The sequence below is a fragment of the Primulina tabacum genome, chromosome 10, assembly GCF_025594145.1.
Source record: "Primulina tabacum isolate GXHZ01 chromosome 10, ASM2559414v2, whole genome shotgun sequence".
NCBI classification, from domain to species: domain Eukaryota; kingdom Viridiplantae; phylum Streptophyta; class Magnoliopsida; order Lamiales; family Gesneriaceae; genus Primulina; species Primulina tabacum.
In genome coordinates, this window is record NC_134559.1 from 9,853,935 (window position 1) to 9,881,018 (window position 27,084).

At 33.6% G+C, this 27,084-nt stretch overlaps 1 protein-coding gene across 1 annotated transcript; it reads right to left on the minus strand.

Annotated features, from left to right (window-relative positions):
- Positions 1-1,081: 1,081 nt before the first annotated feature.
- Positions 1,082-4,036, minus strand: LOC142505426 (DNA repair protein RAD51 homolog). Its single transcript, XM_075618410.1, is given in 10 exon segments — positions 1,082-1,348; positions 1,423-1,544; positions 1,652-1,781; positions 1,927-2,040; positions 2,131-2,144; positions 2,146-2,226; positions 2,539-2,630; positions 2,709-2,819; positions 2,912-3,056; positions 3,830-4,036. Coding segments are annotated over 10 exon segments (1,029 nt in total). The 5' UTR covers positions 3,926-4,036; the 3' UTR covers positions 1,082-1,224.
- Between the last annotated feature and the right edge of the window lie 23,048 nt (positions 4,037-27,084).

The window sequence follows — 27,084 nt, forward strand, 5'->3', positions numbered from 1 at the left end:
AAATTTATTATAATAAATAAATTTAATAGATTTTTTCTATATATTTCATAAATAATATGCAAAATCAATAAATCAAATATCAAAATTATTATTTTTTCATCTAAAAGATTATTCATGAACTTACCAACGAATATGTTCACGAGCTAACGAGCCGAATACTGTAAAGCTTGAGTTTGGTTTGTTTATCTTAACGAGCCTCATTAAACAAGTTTTTATCGAATCGAGCTTCGAATAGCTCACAAACGGTTTAGGTTCGTTTACATCTCTAGTTGTATCTAAAATTCATGACGATTGATGATAGATGAGAAGTAACTCATAATCATATTATTTGTAAATTGATTGATTGGAAATCAGTTAAAACTTTATTTTAAATTTGTTAACTAAGAAACTTACCCGTGGCTTCAAATTTGATAAACTTACTATTGAATATTGAAATCCATATTGTATCTAAAACTTATTATATTAATATTAGTTGATAAGTAACTCATAATCATATTATTTATAAATTGATTGATTGGAAATCAGTTAAAACTATGTATGACTTCAGATTTGATAATTGATTTCGAATAATAACTAAATTTAAGTTTTATTAATTAATATTTGATAACTTAAACAACCAATATCAAAACTCTAGTTGCCATTGGCTTTTTAAATCAATGGCCTAGTTTTGAAGTCATTTTTGCGTAGAAAAAATTTAAAAATAATAATTATGAAAAATAACATTTTTCGCTAGGAAAAAGTGGTGGGTCAAGATTTATCATAATTATATTATTAATAATATAAAACTATTTTGAAAATTTCATATATAATATATTTATTTAATTATAACATAATAATAAATATAATTTCAGACAGCAAGAAATTGAATAAAGAATTAACAATCATTTGGAAATCTACTTAGAAAAAAGGAAATAAAAATTAGGAGATAGTTTTAACCTTTATTATATTTTTTTAAGATAGAAACCAAACAGGGCCAGAAAATTGTATCAAAATTTCCAAGAAGTTATAATTATTTTCTTGACTAACTAAACCTTAAAGTGATGAAATTAAGATTACCGCAATATTTACGAGAAAATTTAATATTGAAACTCTTTAATACCCACTAAAAAGATCCATTACATCACAAGGGACATTCAAGTCTCTCGTCTCCAAGATCAAAGGGACAGAAAATATTTAAAAAAAAACATGAAAATTTTACTAGAAAATTATAGGATATTACGATGATTAATCTTTAACATCAATTACACCCTCTAGAGATATCTGAAATCTTGCTTCAGCTTCAGCCAGACATGGAGAGCTGATGACTTTGCAAATACGCTCCTCAGCTCGTCCTTTCCTTAAAGCTAGTCTGTAGGCACAAAGTCTGATATTTAAACAGCTGCCCAATCGAGATCACAAGATTCATCAAAATAATACACGAACCTTGTTGTAGTGGCATGAGCCATGATGTTACCGCCAATGGGTTTGATTTGAGGGCCAGCAAATACGGCAGAACCATCCACTTGGGCAACAACTTGATTTGTGATGACAACAGCAACACCGAACTATAGACACACAAAAAAGAGTATCCAAATAATTTCAGATATTAAAAAGTGTTCTTTCATGGTATTTTGCATATTGGAACAAGAAATCTTGATTCTAGGAAATTTACCTCGTCTGCTAATTTCTGAAGGCTCCTCAGGAACTTGGCAAGATGCATTTGCCTCGCTGATAATTCGCCCCTTCCGGAGAAATCCGTCCTATACAGCGCAGTAGCACTATCCACTATCATGAGAGCAAACCTGTTATCAAAATGTTGCAGCAGTTAGATGTGGAATGCAATGTTTGCATATTTGAGGTCATTCTCGCTCAGTTTTCGATATTATATCCCAAAACAAAAGGATTGCCTTTTCACCCTGGCTAGTTATAGTACAAGAAACATAATACCTAGTTTCCACCATCATGGATGCAGCTTCAAGCAAAAGCCGAGATTGATGGTCAGTGTTATAAGCTCGAGCATAGGCCACATTTTCCAAAACATCATTAGCATTTAACCCGAATCTGTAAATTTAATCAATTATAGCTGAGTTTGAGTAACCATTAAAATATGAATGGATTAGCAATTTTTAATCTTAAACAAGATGCAGTAACCTGTCTGCTATCTGTTACTAGTCTCTGTGGTCTGAATGTCCCCTCAGCATCAATGTACATTGCTTTACCCTCACCACCACCTTGATCTAAAGGCAGCTGAAATATTATTCGGGTAGTAAGTTCACAAAGTCTCAGGAGTAGAATGGAAAAGATATGAACAGTGAGCTTTTGTGGAGCCAATACGATGACTTGTTGTGGCATTATTGCATAGAATGATTGACGAGCAAAATAATAGCAATATAGATTTTTTTTATAGCATTATTTATGTGTCATAACACAAACAAGCTTCATTTGTAGACTTCAAATGACATTTCATCATAAACATATAGACAAGTTGCGCCTAATTTCCTTCGGTTAAATTATCAGAACTTCATTTTGATATGGTGCGTTAAATAGAGAATATCTTACTTGGCAAGTGACACACATTGTGTGGCAGAGCTGAGTCTTTCCAGAGCGGAACTCACCATATAATTCTGTAATGGATCCTGTTTCAATCCCTCCTGTCAAAGACCAAATATCGTCCAAATGTTTAGCAGCAAAAGGTGGTATTTTACACTTTCAGGTACACGGAAATCCACCTTCTAAGATTTTGTCGAGTTCTTTCGATCCAGTGCTTATTTGAATAATCTCTTGCCTCTGGGCATGTAGTTGTTGGGCACTTGTAAAGCCCAAAGGCACCAATTTTGACGCTGTTGATGTTCATATGCATAAAAGTAAAGCCACAAAATAAAGAAATGGGCAATAGCTCAAGAATATCATGTTTTGAATGAGTAAAACGTGCCTGCTTCGATGATCTTATCAGCTTTCGCATCACTTATTCCTTTAATTTGCAGAAGCTCTTTCCTTGGAGCGAAAGCAACCGATTCCACGGTGCATATACCCGCATCTTTCAGCTTTTTAATGTCGAGAGCAGCAACACCAGAAGCCTTGTAGAAGAACAAGAGCAACAAAACTCAGAAACCAAAGGAACCAACAATTAAAACAATCAAATCCTTAATCTAAATCAAGTTAACCAGTTTGAAGGATTTTACAATCTGCTAATTTAAATGCTTTGGCTGATATTTCAAGTTGTCTTTCAAGTACAACAATACATTTTAAATCATCAATCACTAGCATTAATCTAAAATCCACCCTCCCATATTCATCCCAAAAGTCAAATGCTTCGATTCAAACACAAAGGGAACTGCTGCCGAACTGGCACCGGATTAAAAGTTTACAGATAAGGAAGGGTATTCTTATGCATATTCCTTGTCGACCATCAGCTATAATCTAGCTTCAAAATAACTCAGATTTTCAAAACCCATAAGCAACGAACAAATCCAGAGGATTCGTACAAAAACCGACACCGCGGTTTCCACCTGCAGCCATAACCTAGCATGACAAACCGAAAGGGCCCTTCGATTGATTAGAATAAAACAAAACCGAAAAATCAAAATAAATAAATAAAACCCTTTATCAAGAATCATTAACGATTGATTTAGAAAGTAAGTAATCCAAATGAAAAGGGATAACCCAAATTGAAAATTGTAGCACAGAAAGACATCGAAACAAAAAGGTCGAGACTTTAGAAAGTACGATGGCATTTCGTCACGAATATAAAAAACCCGTAAAATTGGATAGACGAGTAATCAGTAAACCCAAAAGCCCAGAAAAGCAAGAAGCAAAACAACAGATTTTGGAGAGGGTAATGAGATGCAACCAGAAGTTGCTCAACAGGGAGAGGCCCATGTTGAATTTCTTCCAGTTCTTGCTGCTGATCTTGCTCCAACGTCTTCTGCTTCCTCTGCTGCTCCATTATGGCTGCGTCCTGCCCCAAAATTAGTGGAAGAGAGGAGTTTGAAAGTGTTGGAGGCGCCAAAATGCTGGAGAATATAGAAAGCTAAAGCTTCTTTCGGAAGATTTGTTAATAGTGTGTGATAATATAAATTAGTTACTTTACACAGGCGATAGGCGAGAGGTGTATATATAATTTTTATATCAGTTATTGATAGATTAAAGTGAAATTAGATAAATTATGGAGCGATTAAATTGATAATTGAATTGTTGACATAAAAAAATAAAAATAAAAGTGTGTTGAAATTTAAAAACAAAAATATAATATTAGTATAGGGTAAAATTGGAAGAAAAAATTGGTGTTTTTCCTAAATAGTTATTATCATATCCTCAACTTTAATAAAATAGAATAGATATAATGTTTTTGGTTGACTAGACCTCGCCACATTATAATATCTTTGGGCTAACTAGACCCTGTCAAGGGCCGTGTCTCAACCTGACATAATCTGTAAGGTTTAAAAAATTCGAAGTACGTAACTTGACTGTATGCAATCTAGAGTTTACTAAAATATGTGTTTAATTATTTTAAAGCTTTAAAGGCATTACTATTGCATGGTTATGTATGTCATTTCATGTTTTATTTAAAGTTTCATGCGTTAGGGCTTAAGTTGCTTTTCGCGCTCGAACAAGGAACGGAGACCGGGAATAATCAGGAAAAATGTTTTTATTAAATAATTACTTTGAATTATTTAATAAATGGTGTAATTAAAGTAGAATTTCGAAAATGAGCCTTGGTTGAGTAGTTTTACTCGTCTGGCCGTATTTTAAACCGATACATAAATTTTAACGAGTCGGGAGACCTTTTGAGCATTTAGGCAATATTTTCAAAAACCTAAACGAAATATTTTTCAGGACTGTTTTTAGGCTGGACGAGTTTATTTTATTGCTCAATACGCCCAAAACCCTTTTTATCCCTTTAATTTTCACTAAAGGCTCATTAGTGCATAATTGTTTCTACTTAAACTCTATCTTATCAAACCCTAACCCTACTTGAAGCATTCGGCCGCCCCTCCCCTTCATCAGCAGCATAATTTTCGAAATAATCTTCAGCAGCCACTTGAGTTCTCCCTTGGTTTTTGCAAATAAATTCCTTCACGTCTCTCCTGTGCTCATCCTACGCGTAGTAATACACGGTTTCGAGCGTTTAAACGCTAAGACACGCCATAAATCTTGTTTTTCTCACCATTCACGCTACTTATTGCTGATGTGTGTGTGTTTGCATGAAAAATTATTTAAACAAGCATGTGGTAGCGTTTTTTTAAGAGTTGACATGAAATATGCACATTTGTGGCTTGTAACTCACGTTTTTCTTGTTGTCATGTAAGGGGCTACCGGTTTGTGTTGTTAGGGGGCTGAACATGTTCAGGGTTAAGGTATGTGAGTGCTGGAGTCTAGAGTTGGATGAACCATGGTGAGGTCCGATTGAACTTAGGCTATGTTTGTGAGGTTTGCGGCTAGTTTGGGCTTGGGGTTGAGAACCGGCGGTAGAGGAGCCTATGCATGCCACGGTGCAATCCTAAGGGGGTTGAGACGTGGCCTAGGAGGGCTCAACAACGGCTGGTCTTGTTATAGGGGTCAGTCGTTGCGCTTGTGTTGAGTAGAGTCGAGGTTGGGCTTGTCAAGAGTGAATTGCGTGGGACGGCTTGCTTGGGCAGTATGCATGGCTAGGGTTGGTTCAGTAGGGAGTTTTTGGCATGATCTTAGTCCTAGTTGGCGTTGGCTCAAGGCTGGTTCGAGTCGGTTAGCCCTAGGATCGAAAATATTGGAGGCTTGACGCGTTAGAGTTTGTAGGAAAGCAAAGTTTCGAAAATCCAGCAACTTCCAAGGGCTGTTCGGGGGTCTTAAGTGGTCTGGTCCAGGTGTTTTAGGGGCTTGTAGGGTACGGTTAAGACATGGTTTAAGTTTGGAAAGTTTCGGTTGAGTTTCGGATTAATTCGGATTAAAACCGGGACTCCAGTCTAAGTTTTAAAACGAATTATACAAGTTCTTGCATGGGCTCGAGTTTACGTCTAAGGAACGATTATAATTATGTCTTGAGGTGCTTTAAGGTGTTTGGTTGACTACAGTTCGAAATTTTGATGTCCAGGGGTAAAATGGTCAATTAGAGTTTCCAGGGGCAAAATGGTCATTTTGCACCCGGGTCGGGTTAGCAGTCCTGACAGCGCCCTGATCACGAAACTACATGATTTAGTGTATATGTTATCATGAGAATGATTTTTTATGTAACTATGAAAAATACGTTGCATGCTTGATTTTAAGGAAAATTTATGTATATACATGATTTTTATAAGTGATAAATATGATAACATGTTTTGAAGGATGAGAGTTGGTTGTAACTAATACAAATACTATGACATGTAAGGCCAAGGCTCAGTGGATGGGTAATAGTCCCCGTCACCGGGTACCACGGTTATACGCAGATGGATCCATCGAATATAGCTGATATGAAATTCACAACTAATGAATTGAATTCAATTAAAGAAAATGAAGCGCGTATACAACGATATGTTGAGAACATTTTTGGAATATTTTTATGTTGTTAGGTCAACAAGATTTTTGGAATATTTTTATCTGTCGTATTTTTACTACTATTAGAATCCTCTTATTTTAAAATGTGTGTCTTACAGCAATTACTTCATACATGCTTGAAAATAGCTATTTCGAGATTTAGTTTTTTTTAAAAAAAAATTAGTAGATGTTTCATAATCGGAACTGGCCCGTGATCAACTGACTGATTAATTGGGTCAATGAGTTTGATACGGAACTGTGATCGAAATCATCCAAGACGGTCTGGTTTCGCTTTATGGATAGAAAATAATTGATCTATTGGGTTGGATAAGATCAACTCAACGGGTTGTGCATTTTTAAGTTTTTATTTTAAATCAACGGTCATGGTCAAACGATCAAGTGGCCCGGAGATCAACAATCACAATTTACTGACCGTTTGTCAACCTGGCGAGTCAACCGAACGGGTCGAATGTTTGATTATTTATTTTTATTATTATTATTGACTTTGAAATTAACGGCCACGATTTTGTGACCATTGATGATGTGGTCGTTGTGCAACGGTCGATCCGCTAGTTCAACCCTGACCAACAGGCGCGTCGACCTTTGATAAAAATAGTCTGATTTTTCCCCTATAAATACCCTCATTCCCTTCATTTTTTCGCACAATTTTATCTCAATTCACAATCTTTAATTCTCAATTCTTTCTTGATTCTCAAAATATCAAGTTTCGATAATTGGTATATTGTCAATTATTGATTTATTTTCGTAATTACTTCAATTTCATATTTATACAAATGGTCGAAGGTGAATCAAGTCGTAGGGGTGGCAAAGAAAAGAAAAATGACAACATGTCACCCGAGTTCGAGCATCATGATTTTTTTTATTCAATGTCAATGTCTATTATCTTGATTTTCCAATAAGGAACATCAAGAACGAGAACAAGAGGCTCAACAAACACATCATTATCGAGAGTCAAGAAAGTATGAGCAATCTGATGACGCTTAAAGTCAAACATTTCAATAAGATGATGCTTTTCTCCGGTGATTTGCAAGTCAAATGCAAATATATTTCAAAAAGTTACAAATTCCAACAAGAAAGTGGTTATGGAATTTTATCGCCGCATGTCAAGAAAAATCATCCGGTGGAAATTGGTATTAATTATTCTCAAACCCAAATTCCTACTTTTTCTTCTCAATCGGATAAAGATTCTCAAATTTTTCTGAAGCTAAATTTTAAAAAGAAACAGCTAAATTTTGTGTGGTTGAACAACTTTCTTTTAGTTTTAGTGATAAATTATCTTTTGAAATTGGTTTTCTACAAGTGCAAATCCTTCTATTAGACTTGTCTCACGAATACTCTCAAACGTATGCATAAAGTACAAAAAAATTTAATTAAAGAATTTTCTATTTTAAATAATAAAGTTTCTATGTGTTATAATATTTGGAATGATCATTGACAAAGTTATACATATATGAGTATTACATATCATTGGATTGATATTTCTTGAAACATTAAAAAAAAATGCTTGCATATAAATGTTGCAACGAACCACACAAGACACAAAATACTTATATTGTTATTTTAGAATAACATGGTTTAACTTCTCTAATTTTTCAATTTCTTTTGATAATGATAGTACAAATACTTCTAGTATTAGTGAGCTTATTCAAATATATAAATCATCATTAGGTGGTACTTTTTCCATATTATGTGGGTGCACATATCATATTTTAAATTTTTGTGTTCAAGATGGATTAAAAAAAATTTAGAATCATGTATTCAACTAATTAGGACAACAATTCATTATATATTGACACATCCCCAAGTTATGAAGCAATGAGACAAATTTTGCAAAATAAATGAAAACTAAAAAGTTTGTATGAGATGTTCCAACTCGCTCGAATTCAATATATAAAATGTTATTATCTTTTTTCAATATAAAGATTTATTATGTATATTTTTTCATCACCGTGTTCAAGCTCATAACATTTATTTGTTTTCGAATCAATGTAATATATGCACTAGTATTTTAGAAATTTTAAGAGTTTTCAATAATGTCGACCAATTATCTGGTGTTTATTATTCTACTTCTAATTTAATTTTAACGCAATGTTGCAACATTGCATTATTTTTATGAACATATTAGATCTACTAATGATATTTTATTTAGTTCAACGTATTTATATCATGAAAGAAAAATAAGAAAAGTATTTTTTTTAAATTCCTGAATTTTTTTGTGCTTTTGTTTTAAATCATAGACTTTAATTATACACTCTATGAGAAATATTAACATTATATTATGATAATAGTTACATCTATCTCATTGATTTTGTTAATATTAGAACTTATTTATATGATATTTATAATGAATATAAAATAAAATATGGTGGACAAATTGTTCCACGTGAAGCACAATTAACTATCACTAGCACTATTACTTTTAAACTTGCTAAAGCACAACTTTTATCAAGAGTATGGACAAAACGTCTTGAGAATTATTTTACCAGTATTTTTAGTTTTAATGAGCCAGATGATGACACTTTTGACATATTACAATGATGGTCACAAAAGACACAAATATATCCAATTTTATATATAATGACAGAAGAAATTATAATTTGTTCTGTTTCAACGGTTGCAGTAGAGCAAGTTTTTAGTATCGAAGAAAATATATTGAATGAGAGACGTTCTAGCTTAAGACCGGAAAATTTGGAAGCCCATGTTTGCTCAATGATCGGTCAAAAGCCAATAGCCGAACACAACATATTAAAAGTTATGAAGAAGAACGAAACAAAACTAAGGGTCATCCGAAACAACGACATGATGGAATGCGAGTGATTGAGCAAGATGGAGCCTTGAAAGGATGAACAAAATAGAAGAAGCCACAAAGGCGTAGGCACTCCATGTGACTTCAGAGGCCAAAGAGCAACAAAAATTATGATGATTGGAGTTTGAGATTTATGATGATAAATTATTGATAATATTATATTTTATGAGTCTTAATTGTGGTTTGATTCATTGAAAACTTTTGGAGATATAGATTTTTTATTGAGATATATGTTTTTATTTTAGGAAATATTTGATACAGTTGTTATAAGTGCAAGCCCTCTTTTATTAAGTTATATATTTTTATTCTTTAAATTTTTATTTTGTTAAGAAAAATAAGGGATGGACCAGACTCGGCGGTTAAACCCGGACCCGAACCCGGACCCAAACCCAAATTGATGGGTTCACAAAACGGACCGTAACCGACCACAAGCGGATCAGTAAAGGGTCGAGATTTTCTCGACTCGGACCGAACCCGTGAATCGAAAGATTAGTCGCTCGCTCAGCGAGAAAGGCCCTGCCCCTGTCCGGGTTCGGGTCCTCGTAGAGCAGTTTTTATAAGTACCTCAACTATTATAAATAGTATATGTACATCTAATAGATATTTGTTGATGGTATAAATCTATTTGTTTAATTATATTTTCTTATACATACTGATTACAGAGTATTATCTTTTCTTACATTGAATTTGTCCAGGTTCTCTTTATATATGTTCGCAGTTCCAGATCAGCCCAAATTGTATTGTTGGCCCATTTAGCTCACATTGGTCTGGGCTGGATGTAACAAAGTTAACTGAAAACACAGCCTGTTTTATGATCTTGAAATAACATGGTCATCCAACCATTTAACAAAAGTGGGCTAAAAGATTATTTTCGATTTTATTAAATATACACACTTAGAAAAAAAGCACAAAATTTGGGTACATATGCCAAAAAAAAAAAAAAGAAATGGGTATTTTTCCCCTTAAATTTTAAGAACACGCGATTGCACATAATCAGACATTTAGTCGGTTTTCACATGGATAATAATTGATATTTTCTTTTAAAATTAATATATATGGCATATATCTTGAATTATGCTAATTATCTCAAATTAATGTTGTGAGATCAAACATCATTGAATTTTTAAAGTTGAAGAACATGATTTTTCAGAGTATCTGCTAGATGATTTTGTTTTAAATAATGAATGATATTCTAAATTATTTAAATGCAATTTTTTTAGTAAATATAAATTTTTTAGTAAAAAAACTAAAAATTTGAAGCAATTGTTAAACTAAAAAATTATTGAAAAAAAAATTAGAAAATGTTTTGATATTGATAAATGATTGTGTAAAATTTAAATGACTTTTATTAGAAAACATGAGAAAAAAGTAATAAAATTATTACAACGCCCCTTTCTTATTTATATCCAATTTTACATTGATTTGTAGGAATTAAGATTTGTATAATACAAGTTGTACGCATACATTATGATTTTCTCAGGTGATTTCTAAAAATTATATTATCAAGATGATGATAAACAAATAAATAATGCTAAGGAACCCCATTATTCACAGCATGCTCAGGCTCACTAAGCCACCTCCACGACTTATACACATGAACTTCTTCCAAGTTACTAGCCATGTTGCTCGATAACAATTCAGATATCAGGGGCGTAGCCATGATTTATAAACAGCGGGTTGGACGCTAAAAGTTTAAGAACAAGTTTCTTGTTAGACAGGTCGAACCGGTTAATACTTTTAGTGAAATATATTATTTTTAGCATAAAAAATAATATTTTTCATGAGCCGGTTGGGTCAGAAATCCGTCTAACAAAATTGATCCTTGAGACGGTCTCATAGAAGTTTTTCTGAAAATTTAAATGTTCTTCTATGTATTTTAAATTTTTTATGTTATAATACTTATTATATGGACAAGATAAATTTTAAAATTCGACGACACTTTAATTTGAAAAAATTATTCTTAAAATTTAATGTATCAAGATACAGAATAAATATAATATATCATAATGAACTTTTTTTAAATAATTACATGGAAGAATAAGTCAAAAAATAGAATATAAAAAATACAACATTCAATCAAATAATTTAGCTATACAAAATTTTTTTATATTTCAATAACGTTTCACTTATTTTTATTATTTAATATTTTAGTTTATTGAGATTATTTATGTAAATAAATACTTATAATTAGATCAACACAAATGCATACAAACTGTAGAACTATAATGTGTAAACATATAAATTAAGATAACCTCGTACATATATAATATGCCCAATAAACAAAGGTATATATATATATATATATATATATATATATAAAACTAGATTATTCAAAACTCATAAATATCTATGTTTATAAATTAAATCCAATAACTAGAATTCCTAAAATTCCATAACTCTCTACACACATTAGACTCAGGACTGGGTCGGGCTAAAGCTCACCCTAACCTTTCATTAAGATACGCCCCCGCTAGATATCCAGTAGAGTTCTCATAACGATATTATTAAACACCTGATTCGCGACTTGAGCACCATAATAAATACATACATACATACATAAAATTGCCATCCAATACTCTGAGGTAGTCTTATCTCAAGAAGGTTTTATACTCTTGACTGATTTATCCTATTACAAGCCTCTTTGCATGTGACAATTATCGGCACTATCCCTGCCAAAACCGCCAACCACTATATATATATCATAACTAAGATTTACCTCAATTTCATATATATTATTTCGACCAGAAAATTTCAGAGTGAATTAACAAAATATCAAACCTATTTAGATTTGCTTTCAAAAGGCAATAAAATAATTTGGTACATGTATACTATGATATTTTACTTAGGTAAACAAAAACTAACAAAAATCAGTATAATGTACGTACCAGACTCAACATGCAGCCTATACTGATCGAGACGAGCTCGAATATATGGTCGGTTCGGCTGGACTAACAAGAGTATTAGGTCAAATTGTAATATATCGGATTTAGAGTCCGAGTCATTATTACATTTATCAATATTTAATTATCAAAAATTTGATTGCTTAACTTAAGTTAGACTAATACTATTATATTGGATAAAAGAAAATAATAAACCTAAATTAACTAAAACCACCTAAATTTGCCAATTAAATTTAATGGAGTTAATGATTAAGGAAGAAATCAAATTCAAATAAAAGGATCAAATGTGTTCAACAATATCAAACTTCACTATGTTAACACACATTAAATTACAAATGATTATTCGACACTCGCTCAATCACTACGAAATCTCCAAGATTAATTATTAGTTTATTTCTAAAATTAATAATCTTATTTAAACCTAACAATCCAACTATTTCTTGGTATTGAATTTAATTATATTTAAATGAATCAAATTGTCATGAAATTTTAGTATTCATCGAAACCGCATATTGAATCCAAATATAATTTTTTTGTCGGTTTAGTCATATGTTGATTGATGCATTTGAAGTTATCTTTAATGAATCATCTTCCGATTCAAGATTGATCAACAAACATTTAAATAGTTGATCCTTCTACTCAAAAATAATATTAAATCAACATCAATTAAGAATTGAAAGCGAGAAAGAATAATTTGTTGAAATAAACCAAATATCAAAACATAGTATTGTCTCGACCATATCGTGGCTATTGTCTCGACCATATCGTGGCTTTAAATATAAAAGAATTAATATATTGGAATAAAGCCGTTTGTATATTTACAAAAATTATAGTTGATGATAATTATGCAACTCAAATAATGTACAACAGCCTAAGCTCCTCGTTTCGATCGTTGGAGAAATTATTGCACCACAACAATCCACTTCCAAATAATTTCATTCCATGATAATCAAACCCGTGACATTGACTCCGATATCAATTGTAGGTCAAGCGTTAACGGTTTACCAAAAGTTATATCTTGTGATAATGGTGCAAATATTTCAAACCATACAGCAGCTCAAGTATCACGTTTCAATCGTTCTCCGAGCAGATACAATTATTGCACTCTAACACGATCCATAAAAACTAAACAAATAAAATAAATCAATGTTTTATTTCATAAAAACAAAATCAAAAGGTAAATAAAAAGAAAATCACAGCATGAAAGACAAATTCTCATTGAAATCAGCTTCCTCCTCTCTCAAGCCCTGGTCATCAAAATGTAGTAGTCAAAAGTCACCTCCAATCCCTCCGATAGATTATTAGTTCCCCTGAAAATCATTTAAACATATCCATGAATAGAGCTAGAATTCGAAATATGGATTTTCCCTTAATATTTCTTAATTTGGCAGATTTTTAAGAATTTGCCACCCACGCTTTGAGGCACGATCGCATGGGTTGGTGCGTATGTTGGGCATAAACTTTTTCTTCAGCTTTTATTCAACCAACACCGGCGTGGTTTTGAACGTAGGTTGGACAAGAAAATTTTGGCTTCAAAACCTTCAACCCAAGGGTCGATGTACGTGGACGTGAGTTCTTTCTTGGTCTTTGACTCAACTTTCACTACAAAAAACCGTTCATTTAGAACAACCGTCGCTAATTTGAAATTTTCCACCGACATGTATGTTAACAGTCGCTATTTCGCCGACGGTTTTATCAAAAACCGTAGCTAATTTAGTAAATATTGTTTAATTCAGTCGCCAATTTAGCGATGGATTTTGACGAAACCGTTGCTAAATTAAATTTACCTACGATTCTGTTAAAATCATGGCCAAATTACCACCTTTTTTGAATTTCAAAAACCGTGGTCAATTTATGGATAGATTTTGAACAAACCGTCGCTAAAAATAGCGACGAAATTAAAAAAATCGTCGTTAAATTAGCGACGGTTCTTAAATTCCGTCACTAATTTTAGCGATTGATTTTGAAAAACCGTCGCCAAAAATCAATGATGGTTGACTTAGTAACGGCGGTAAAAACCGCGCTAAAATCTTCGCAAATGATATTAGCGACGGTTTACTGTGGCAAATTTTTGTGTGTGTGTGTGTGTGTAGTGTTTGGTCATTCTTTTACCAAATGATTCAGCAATTCTCGAGTTTTTGCTTACATGACATTCATTTGTTGATTTTTTTCACACATTTTCTCCATCTTGTTTAGCTTTCGTCAACACTACACTAGAAATAAAATTTCAATTGATAATAATGAAATTAGGATGCAAACAAGAAAAATAACACAAATACAACAAATAAATCTATATAATCTCAATAAGATCCGCGCTTTTTTCGATTTTCCAAAACTTAAACTTTGTTCTTCCTCTGAAGAAAATAAATCAAATATATTCAAGAAAAATATTCAATGATTATCCACACAAAATGATACGTTACCCAATATTCGTCTCATTCAATCAAAAAATCACACTACGAAAATCATGATAGAATATTGTTTGCAAGTTCAAATTCAAAATAATGAGACGCGTGTGGTGAGAAAGTCAAATTCATATTCCTCGAAAATATACTGATTCGAGGATCACTCATATATTTTATAATTTATATTTTTTTATTCACCATTTTTAAAATGTTTCATATGCTCATCGTTCATACATTATTTTCATGTCGAAAAACATAAAAAATGAAATGAAAAATAATAGACTAGACTGAAATTTGAGAACACAAAATATTAAAAAGCGCAAAGAAGCAAACATACAATACTGAAATTGTAGTTTTCCTCACTAATTAATAATTTGATGCTTACAAATTAAAAATAATAATAATATGTCGGTACTTAACTCAACCTTGCTTATATTTAATTACTTGTCCATAACCTAAAATGAAAAGAATAAAAAGTTATGAAATAATTTTCATTTAAATACAAGTTGCTAAAGTATTGGAGGAAAAAATTACGATTAATTGAAGGTAAGTGGAATGGAACCAAAACTAGTCTTTTAATTATTGACAAAATTCAAGTGCAAGTCACTCATATATTAACGATTGGACGTCAAAAATAATTAAAATAAGATTGAATATTATTATATTCTTATTATTTATTAAAATTATTAAAATTTCATACATAAAACAGTAACATATTTTCTCATGGATCTCAATAGACATATAATTCGTTACCGCCATTTCGTAGTCATATGTTTATATACGCAAAACTTATCCCAATTTACATAAAAATTAAGGAAAAACAATTTTTTGTCAACAATCTTGTTCCATTTTGAGTTTTTGTTCACTGAGCAATCAAAGTTTGGTTTTGATCAAGTAACTTTGATTTTTTTTTTTTAGTCTTATTTCGTCAGAGTGTTAATAACATAAAAAATTGTTAAAGTTAAATCGGAAAATTAAAAATTTTATGTCCGACATGCGCCATCAATTGGATCAAAACATCTGAAATAAAGGCGGGTTCTAAACCCAAAATTGTACCAATCTTGATACTTTGATTACATTAAAAACTTTTTAATTTTTTTTAGAGAACAAAAATACCCATTTTTGAAAAATGTAAATGAGAATTCTACGGTAATCATCGCAACCCATTCATATATAATAGATTTTGTATGACTCATTCCTGAATTATCTTCTTATGTAATTTAAGATAATTATATCAGTAAATACTATATTTTGAATTTTTACTGAGCAATAAATTTTAAAAATATATTGAGTTTTTTTAATAATTAATAATTTCAATGTGGACGAGGGTTTTTGTTTTAAAATGGATTCAAACACACCATCTCCGTATTTGGAGAGATTTATGCTAGTACAACACAAGAGTTACAAAATATTACGAGTTGTGTACACAGAATGTGCTAGCTCGAGAATATTTCACAAATACTCACATTGCTTTATAAATTTTATTGACTATCCTCATTACGATAGTAAGTGTAAAACTAAGTTTCCCAAATTTAAAGCTCGTCGAAACTTTTCTCCGATAAATCATATCGCGAGAAATATTAAATGGATTGAATATGATATCAATTGGAAAAGAAATTATTGAACAATTTGATTAGCATATTGTTAGCTCTAAACCTGTGAGATGAGTTTTTTTTAGTGATCATTCTGTACATACTTGATTGAATATTTTTTATATATAATTTGATTGAATATTTTTAATATTTTAAATTTATTTAATAATTTTTTTTTTTATTTTTTTTATTGTTTAAAGCTTCATACATGATGAAAGTTCCGTTTCCACAGGGTGAATGTGACGAGGGTGAGTGTTGTGTGTATCAGAATGTTGGTGTTGTGCGTAGGTGTTGTAACACCCACGACAACATGCAGCGGAAATTATAGTTTAACACATTAACACACAACTGGAATGACAATAATACGAGATACGAGAGATAAATTATGCACAAATATAAAATACTTGTGCGGTGCCTCAGGGCAAAATAATTCACTAGAAAAACTTGTAAGTTTACAAAAACCAATACTAGTGAAAGAATAAAACAACTTCCTTATTAAGGCGAGTAACAAATTTCATCCTAAACCTCTAACAAACCGTATAACCAAAATACATAGGATGCATCAACTGAGAAGTGAAAAAGTCTTCAAAAATCAGCGCACTAATCAAAACAGTGATTAGGTGTTGTCTTCAGATGTAGTCAGCACTTCACAGCAACACTTTATCAACGACGCGAGATTGCTTCAATCAGAAAATATTTTCTTCGTACAAATGCATCTCTGTCTCTCCAAAAGTTTTATGCTCTATATCGTCCACCTCTCTTTTTTGTTTCTTCTCCTTTGAGTCCTATTTAACATAGAAAAACCAATTTCATTAGGAAACAAACTCTTTTTAAAACAAGGATAATATCTTAAAGATATTGTGAAATCATATCTTAAAGATATTAAGAGTCATATCAAATATAGTCTTATATCACATATTGAATTTATACGAGATCATATCATCAATTTCGAGATTATCCTCATGTCTAGAAAGGCAAAATATTAAAGATAAAAAAAATATATATATCAAGGAATAAAATTCCTTTCAATCTCCCCCTTTTTGCCTTTCTGGACAAAACAACCCAAAAATGGTTGTACATCTTAGCTCCCCCTGAGTTAGCAAATCAGTGACTCAGCCAACTTTAGTTGACTCCCCCTGAATTCTACCGTTAAGCCTTCCCCTGATGAAAAATACAGTTCACTCAGGTGTTGTATGTTAGATGTTGCAACATTCAGATCATAACACCGAAATAGTTCATTAATCAGGAGGGACAAAGATCAGAGAGAATAAACGGACAACTAAAATACTAAAACCATCAAGAGAGAAAAAAACTCAAAATCTCATTATCCTTCATTACTGCCATCATCATCAGCCATTTTTGCTCCACTGGTTCCAGCTATATCTGTATCTACTCCCCCTTTTTGTCCAGAATGGACACTTTCACCCAGCAGAAGCTCATAGTCAGCCACTTGATTTTCATAATGTTCAATAGTTTTCTTGGCATTTTCAATCTGTTGTCGACCATAGGCAATCTGAGCTTGAAAGTAGGAGATAGATAGTGTGACATAACCAGTAGGAGGAACATCTGTAGGTGGTTGTTCAGCTGTCTCAGGCACATGTTCAGATGTTGTATCATCAGTGTTGCCAACATCTGGAGTAACATTTGAATGCAGCCAAGGCAGATCGATCTTTCTGTTGCCTTTGAAATAAGCAGGAGAAATCTTCAGAGGATCTTTGACAGGGCAATGATCTTCATCAATATCCTTAATGAAACCTTGAGATTCCAAGATTCCATAAATCAGTGAAGGGTAGGGCAGCTTTGTTTTCTTGAAGTCTCCTTCAGCATATTGCAATGCTGTCCTGAACACCAGATTTCCAAAGTTAAAGGCCCTTTCAGTACCAATAGCAAACAACACCAGGGCCTGAGATCTAGTCACAGTAGTAGAATTGGTTGACGGTGTCCAATTCCAGATTGATGTCTTGTACAGCACGGAGAAAAAAGAAGTGAGATTAGCAGCACTCAACTTCTTGGGATAATCAGGGAATACTTTGATCAGGCCTCCAGTGAGCACAGAGGTTACAACATTTATGTCCAGATCCCCTTCAACTTCCTCAATATCCTGAGTGTCGTAGAATGCATTGATCACAGAAGGTGAGAACTTGTAGATACGATCACGAACAAACACTCTCCCATACTTCACCGATTCCTCATCTCCAACACTGTCCATGAGATTGCAGTAGAATTCTAACACTACACGGCGACAGTAGGGCATAACAGTAGTGACTGTGGATAGCAACCTTCGGTTCTTGAGAAACTCAATCAAATTGTATTTCCCATATGCATTAACATCAATATTTTTCTCCTCAATCAGCTCTCTCTGAACAAACAGCGGCCATAATGCCAAGGCATCCTCAGAATAAAATTTGGGGGAAAAAGACTTACTTAAATCATAGTCAGCCGAGTCAATGTGGCGCTCGGTGTTGTCAACATCCACCTCAACACCGGCAGCAGTAGCAGCAACATCATCAGAAGACTCACTAGCTTCAGAGCCAATATCCTCAGATTCAGCATCACCCTGTTCCTCAGATTCAAAGTCAGATACAGACGATAAAGAGGAAGAAGCTCCAGGTCGGTTTTGCTTAAACTCCTTCATCATTTCTGAATCAGGTTCATCATCCTTAGAAATTTGTTCCTTGGCAGCCTTTTCTTCCTTAAGGTGAGCGAGAAATTCGGCCAGAGATTGTTCATCTTCTAAAGGCTCATCAGAAACTCTTTCTTCTGCAACATTTTGAGTATCTGTGATGGGGTTTTGTTTTTGAATACCAGAAGTAGAACCAGGTTCCTTTGCAGCAACAGTTGGTTTGGGGCGAGCCACCAACTCAAAATCATCATCATTGGAGTCGTCCCCAGATGAGAAATCAGGGTCCGGAAGATTTGAGGAGGTAGATGCCCGTGGTTTCTTGGTTGGAACAAAGTCAGGATCGAACCCTGCTTGTTTCTTTGACCTTCGGCGCATAGGAGCAGTGGGAAAAGCTTTATTCAAGACTTCAAAGTCCGGTGGATTCTCGACATTGATCTCGTTCCCAGGTTCACCAGGAGCGATCATCTCCAGCGGAGTTGGTTCTTCTGACACGCCCACAATTTCCATCCCCTCAACATTGGTTTCGGCTGTGGGTGTTGTGTCAGGTGATTTTCCACCCATGCTCGCAGCTATTTCACTCCTAATGTCGTGAGGATCAAAGCCAGTCATCTGCGAAATCAAGAACAAAAGAAGTAGATCGGTTCGAAGGACACAGAAAATCGCGAAGAACAGAGATATTTTAAGCAAAAACAATGAATAGTGAGGGCAGGAAAAATTTTAGAATGTGAGGGAAAATACTAAACAGTAAAGTTATTCTTCGTCAATTCCTAATTATTTAAGCACAACTCTCCAACGGTAACATTCTGTTGAGCCGCAACTTCAGCACCTTTTCAACTCAATTTTTACTCTCACCCAACGGTAACTTTCTGAAACAGTGCCATCATTATTTCAAGAAATCAGGCAGGATAAAACACCACGTCGAATTAACCCCACAAACAGTTATAAATCAAGAAATTTCAAAATTAAGTCGGTTAGGGTTTTCTTCGTATTTCATGAATTAAAAACTGATAGCCCACTGGTCATGATGAATTCACATAACAGCAGTATGAATGACTTAAATTTATGCCTAAAGTATGATCAAAAATGAAATGCACACGCATGTGATCAAACTGTGATCAGTCTGTACTTAGGTGTTGGCAACACCTCTTGCCAACACTCACAAGTTGGACTCAAACTTTCTTGAACATTTTTAATTCAGACATGGTAGCTTCCACTCTAGAAGAACGGTCTTCATAGGACTCCTCTAGGTAGCTTTTTCCATCTGTATTTTGAATTAGAAGTGGTAGCTCCCACACTAGAAGAACGGTCTTCATTGGACTCCTCTAGGTAGCTTTTTCCATTTTCTTCTAAACAACAATTTTTTTTTTTGTTTTTCACCTTATTGCTCAAGAATTTTCTAAGTCATTTTCTACATTGGACAAGTTCATGTGGTACACGAACATCCTCACAGCTTAATGACTTAGATTCAGCACACTCCATACTTTAGAAAATTTTGATAGAAAGTTTGATTCACAACTGAGAGCACACTATTCAGTATCCTTCACTTGTACAGGCTTCACACAAAACAGGATGTATGCAATATGTCTAGCATCCTAAAAATAAAATGCACATGCATGCTGAGTGTTGTCCACAGGTGTTGTAACACCGAGGACAACATCCGTGAGTGATCATTGTGCACACAAGCTGAGAGACTTCCTAAGATTGGAAAATCTCTCAAAATCCAATGGTTTTGTAAAAATATCAGCCAGTTGGTTCTCAGTTCTAACAAATTCCATTCGAATTGTACCCTTATCAACCAAATCTCGAATAAAATGATGTCTAATGTCTATGTGTTTCGTTCGAGAGTGTTGTACTGGATTTTTTGAAATATCAATTGCACTTGAATTGTCACAGTATACAATTAAGGTGTCACTGTTGAAACCATAGTCTTTAATCATTTGATTCATCCACAAAAGTTGTGAACAACAGCTAGCAGCTGCAACATATTCGGATTCAGCAGTGGACAGATATACACAATTTTGCTTTTTACTATACCATGACACCAAATTGTTACCTAGATAAAAACATCCTCCAGTGGTACTCTTCCTATCATCTAGATTTCCAGCCCAGTCAGCATCACTAAACCCCACTAGATTTGTGTTTGTTTCTTTGGTGTACCACAAACCTAAGTTAACTGTCCCGGCTATATATCTCAAAATTCTTTTGACAGCTTTTAAATGAGTGACTTTAGGATCAGCCTGATACCTGGCGCACAAACATACATTAAACATGATGTCGGGACGACTTGCACTTAAGTAAAGAAGACTGCCTATGATTCTGCGATACTGGGTGTTGTCAACACCTGCAGCAACATCGTCTTTGGACAATTTTTCAGTCGACCCCATTGGTGTTTTCATGTGTTTAGTGTTCTCGGTAGAAAATTTCTTCACCAAATTCTTGGCATACTTGGATTGACACAGAAAGATACCATCATGCATTTGTTTTATTTGCAATCTAAGAAAGAAACTTAATTCTCCTACCATGCTCATTTCAAATGTGGTAGACATGCATTTAACAAATTCATCAACATGCTTTTGAGAAGAAGCACCAAAAATGATGTCATCCACATAAATTTGACACACAAGAATATCATGCTTCGATTTTTGAATAAAAAGGGTTTTATCAACCTCACCTCGTTTGAAGCCTAAGTCAAGCAGATATTCAGTAAGCCTACCATACCATGCTCGTGGAGCTTGTTTAAGTCCATAAAGTACCTTCTTCAACTTGTAGATATGGTTCGGGTGGTTTGGATCTTCGAACCCTTTAGGTTGGCTTACATAAGCTTCTTCATTCAAAATGCCGTTCAAAAAGACACTTTTCACATCCATTTGATATAGTTTTATGTCCATGTGACAAGCGATAGCAAGTAAAAGTCGGACTGACTCAATCCGGGCAACAGGGGCAAATGTCTCATCAAAATCAATTCCTTCAATTTGAGTATACCATTGAGCAACTAACCTAGCTTTATTTCTCACAACAATCCCAGATTCATCAGTTTTGTTTTTAAAAATCCATTTGGTTCCAATAACATTCACATTATCAGGTCTGGGAACCAAATCCCACACATCATTCCTAACAAATTGTTCAAGTTCCTCATGCATCGCATCAACCCAAAATTCATCTTTTAAGGCTTCATTTATATTTTTGGGTTCAATGAGCGAAACAAAACAAGAATGGCTTACTTGAGAGTATACGGAAGTCATGCATACTAGACCCATCATTTTCCGATAATCTACCTTCTCCTTTCTTCTAGTTTGCATTCCTCCAAATGCTTCTCCAATGATCTGAGATGATGGATGATTTTTCTGAATCTTACTGGGAATATCAATCCCTTCATTGGTTACAACATCATCATTTTCAGTATATTCTCCTGGTTCATCATTTGATTCTGTCAGTGCAGGTGTTGTCTCAGGTGTTACAACACCGGGTGCAACATCTGTGTTAGGCAGTGTCTCACTTATGTTCAGTAGCCCATCAATATCGTCCTCGATTGTTTTTCCCGTTAAATCTGCAAGATCGTCAAAAACAATGTTAATAGATTCCATAGTCGTTCTTGTTCTGAGATTATACACGCGATATGCACGACTATTGGATGAATGACCAAGAAATAAACACTTGTCACTTTTAGAGTCAAACTTTGCAAGATGGTCTCGGTCATTCAAAACATAACATACACACCGAAAAACATGAAAGTACTTCAGGTTTGGCCTCTTTCCCATGATGATTTCATAGGATGTCATAGCAGAACCACTCCTTAAGTACACACGGTTTGAAATATGACATGCTGTGTTTAAGGCCTCGGCCCAAAATCGTTTTGAAATATTCTTTGAACTCAACATGACCCTAGCCATTTCTTGCAGTGTCCTATTCTTCCTTTCGGCTATTCCATTTTGTTGAGGAGTCTTAGGGGCCGAAAATTCATGAGTTATCCCTCTCTTTTCACAGAATGATATAAAGTGTGAGTTTTCAAATTCTTTACCATGATCGGTCCTTATCTTACCAACCCTCAAATCATGTAGATTAGTAATCTTAGCATGTAATTTCTTAAAAACAGCAAATGTGTCGGATTTTTCTCTAAGAAAACTTACCCATGTAAAGCGAGAGAAATCATCCACACAAACACATGAATACTTCTTACCTCCAAGGCTTTCCACTTCCATTGGACCCATAAGATCCATGTGCAAGAGTTCAAGACACCGTGTTGTTCCAAAGTGTTGCAACACTTGATGGGGAACACGTGTTTGCTTACCCTTTTGACATGCACCACAAACATAAGGAATTCCATAGGATAAATTAGGCATACCTCTCACAGCATCGTACTTACCAAGGTTCTTTAATGTCTTGAAGTTTGCATGACCCAATTTTTGATGCCACAAGTTTAGTTCACTTACTTTTGAATGATTGCACACAGGGTCCTCTCCAAGTTGATAACAATTGTCAGCCGACCTTGTACCTGTCAAAATACATGTATCAGTATTATCAAAAAATTCACAATTGTCTTTATCAAACTTAACATGTAAACCATCATCACAAAGTTGACTTATGCTTATTAAGTTTGAGTTAAGTCCTTCGACATAAAGCACATTGTGTAGACTAGGCAGTCCATCAACATTCAAGGTCCCTTTGCCAGCTATTCTTCCTTTAGCACCTCCACCATATGTCACATGACCATTCTTTAGTTCAACATAGTCAGTCAAATAGTCTTTAGAACCTGTCATGTGGCGTGAACAGCCACTGTCAAAGTACCATATTCCTGAAATGTTAGTTTTTAACGAAGTATAAATAACAGAACATTGAATATTAGCCTTTGGCACCCAAACCCTTTTACCGATGGTTTCCTATTGGCAGTGTTACGCCGGATGTTGTACAACACCTGTTCAGATTCCCATCTTTTGTAGTCATCTCTCAGTTTAAAACAGTAGGGTTTGATATGACCAGGTCTAAAACAATAGTGGCAGATAAAGTGGCGTTTTCTGGACTTGGACTTCTTTGTAGATATTTGCCTCTTTGATGAAACACCTTTTTCAGTGTATGTAGCATTCGAGATTTCAGCACTTCCTTTGACAAAGACAGTTGGTTTTCTTTCAGTGTTGGAAGACTCTCCTATTTCAAATTGGTGATTCGTATAACCAAGTCCAGCTTTGTCATTCTTTCCAATCATCAAGAGTGAATCAAGTCTGGATGAACTTGAATTAAGCTTCGCAAGAATTTGAGTTGCTTCTCCAAGCTCTTCCTTGACTTTGCATAATTCCAGATCTTTCTTACTTAAGATTACTTCAAGTCGTGATACTTGTGACTTCAGCTCAGTGTTCTCTTTGGAGAGAATTGCATTCACTTTATTTCTTTTGATCCAGTCTTCATACAATTCTTCATACATTGTCTGCACACTTTCCAGAGTGACTTCATCATCATCTACTTCTTGATTTTCAGACTGACTTGATTCACCAAGGGTTGTAGAATTAAGACACACTGAATTTGAAGAGATGTTGCGACCAGGTATTGCAACACCTGTGGCAACACCCAAAGGATTGATTGGCATTGAACGCTTCTCCTTGATCACAGTAGACAACGATGTGTGATTTTCAGATTCATTTGATCCTTGATCATCATCAGACTCTTCATCACTCAAAGTGACAGCCATGCCTTTGTTTCTCCGAAGTCGATTGGCACACTTATTGGCATAGTGTCCAAATCCAGAACACTATCTGCATTGTACTGAGTCCAAATTTCTGACATTTGATTGGATTTGCAATTCAGTTTTTGGTCGAAATTGTCCTTTCATAGGAGTAAACTTTTGAGCTTTTGCAGAAGTGGTGATATTGGGCAACACAGATTTTTGTCCAATTTTCTTCTTCTCTCTCATTTTCTTCAAGTAATCACCGAATTTTTTAGTAATTAGAGAGATAGAATCTTCACCTAAATCAGATTCATTCACTTCTTTAGATATTTGAAGGATTTCATCATAAGAGTCAGTTGAAACTTCAAGGGCTATTGTCTTCCCTTTATCCTTCTTTTGTAAATCAAGATTCATCTCAAAAGTTCTGAGGGAACTCATTAATTCATCCAGGTTGATTGTTGAAGTGTCTTTAGATTCTTCAATTGCACAAACTTTGACATTAAATTTCTCAGGTAGAGATCTTAAAACTTTGTTCACCAATCTTTCATTGGACATGGGATCTCCAAGACTATGAGCTTCATTAGAAAGTTGTCTCAACCGGCTATCATACTCAAGAATAGACTCCTTGTCCTCCATTCTCAGGCTTTCAAATTTTGATGCCACCATCCTTAGCCTAGTTTTACGCACACTCTCGGATCCTTCACAATGTTTCTGAAGTATATCCCAAGCTTCTTTGGCACAAACACAATCAGCATCCTCAATCTTTGGTGGACTCCAACCATCAAGTACATGCTGCCAAGCTCTTTCTTCAATTGATTTAATAAAAACCCTCATCTTTACTTTCCATAATGCATAGTTTGATCCATCCAATACGGGAGGTCTAAAAACAGTGTTTGCTGATGCTTCCATGATCCTTTTCCACCTGGAAAACAAAACAAAACAGGATCTCACTTAGTAGCGTCAAGTGGAGGCTTTGATACCAATTGAAAGTTCCGTTTCCACAGGGTGAATGTGACGAGGGTGAGTGTTGTGTGTATCAGAATGTTGGTGTTGTGCGTAGGTGTTGTAACAGCCACGACAACATGCAGCGGAAATTATAGTTTAACACATTAACACACAACTGGAATGACAATAATACGAGATACGAGAGATAAATTATGCACAAATATAAAATACTTGTGCGGTGCCTCAGGGCAAAATAATTCACTAGAAAAATTTGTAAGTTTACAAAAACCAATACTAGTGAAAGAATAAAACAACTCCCTTATTAAGGCGAGTAACAAATTTCATCCTAAACCTCTAACAAACCGTATAACCAAAATACATAGGATGCATCAACTGAGAAGTGAAAAAGTCTTCAAAAATCAGCGCACTAATCAAAACAGTGATTAGGTGTTGTCTTCAGATGTAGTCAGCACTTCACAGCAACACTTTATCAACGACGCGAGATTGCTTCAATCAGAAAATATTTTCTTCGTACAAATGCATCTCTGTCTCTCCGAAAGTTTTATGCTCTATATCGTCCACCTCTCTTTTTTGTTTCTTCTCCTTTGAGTCCTATTTAACATAGAAAATTCAATTTCATTAGGAAACAAACTCTTTTTAAAACAAGGATAATATCTTAAAGATATTGTAAAATCATATCTTAAAGATATTAAGAGCCATATCAAATATAGTCTTATATCACATATTGAATTTATACGAGATCATATCATCAATTTCGAGATTATCCTCATGTCTAGAAAGGCAAAATATTAAAGATAAAAAAGAAAAATATATCAAGGAATAAAATTCGTTTCACATGATATTTCTGTCTTCTCTGGTCTGAGTATATTTGATTTAAAATTTGTAAAATCAAATAAGTGCATATACATAATTAATTAATTATAAAATAAAATATTTATTTTATCATAATTTTCTTATGAAGTAGGACTGAAAATTTATGATCGATCAAACCATATTATAAAAAAAAGTTAACCATAAAGGATAAATTTAATGAGATTCAATAAATATGACGTTTGAATTATTGTATATTTTAAATTTTTTTAAGAATACTGAAATATCATTTATACTGCTAGCCATAATTTTTAGTAAAACGACGAAAACTTGATCACATAATATTAACATATACTTATTCTTAATTAGAGATTAATGAACTATATAAAGTACGCATTGTATATTAAAAAATTATTTTTCAATTTAAAAAATATTTATATGAAATAGGTATAATTTTACATAGTTTTTTTTTTCACAAATTTAATTTGATCAAATACATTGGAGCGCAGGTCGTCTATATCTAGAATATATTCTTACATGGTAACTATTTTTGAAAACATTTATTATTAAATATATATTTTATATAATTGGATTGAATAATTTTTTAATGTTTGAAATTTTTTTAATAAAAATATTTTGTTTTTGTTTTTATTTTTTTATTGTTTAAAGCTTCATACATTATATTTCTGTCTCTCTCGGTCTGAGTATATTTGATTTAAAATTTGTAAAATCAAATAAGTACATATACATAATTAATTATAAAATAAAAATATTTAAATACAAACAATGGAAACCAAATCTTTAAAATGAGACCCATTTTTTTCCTACGAAGCT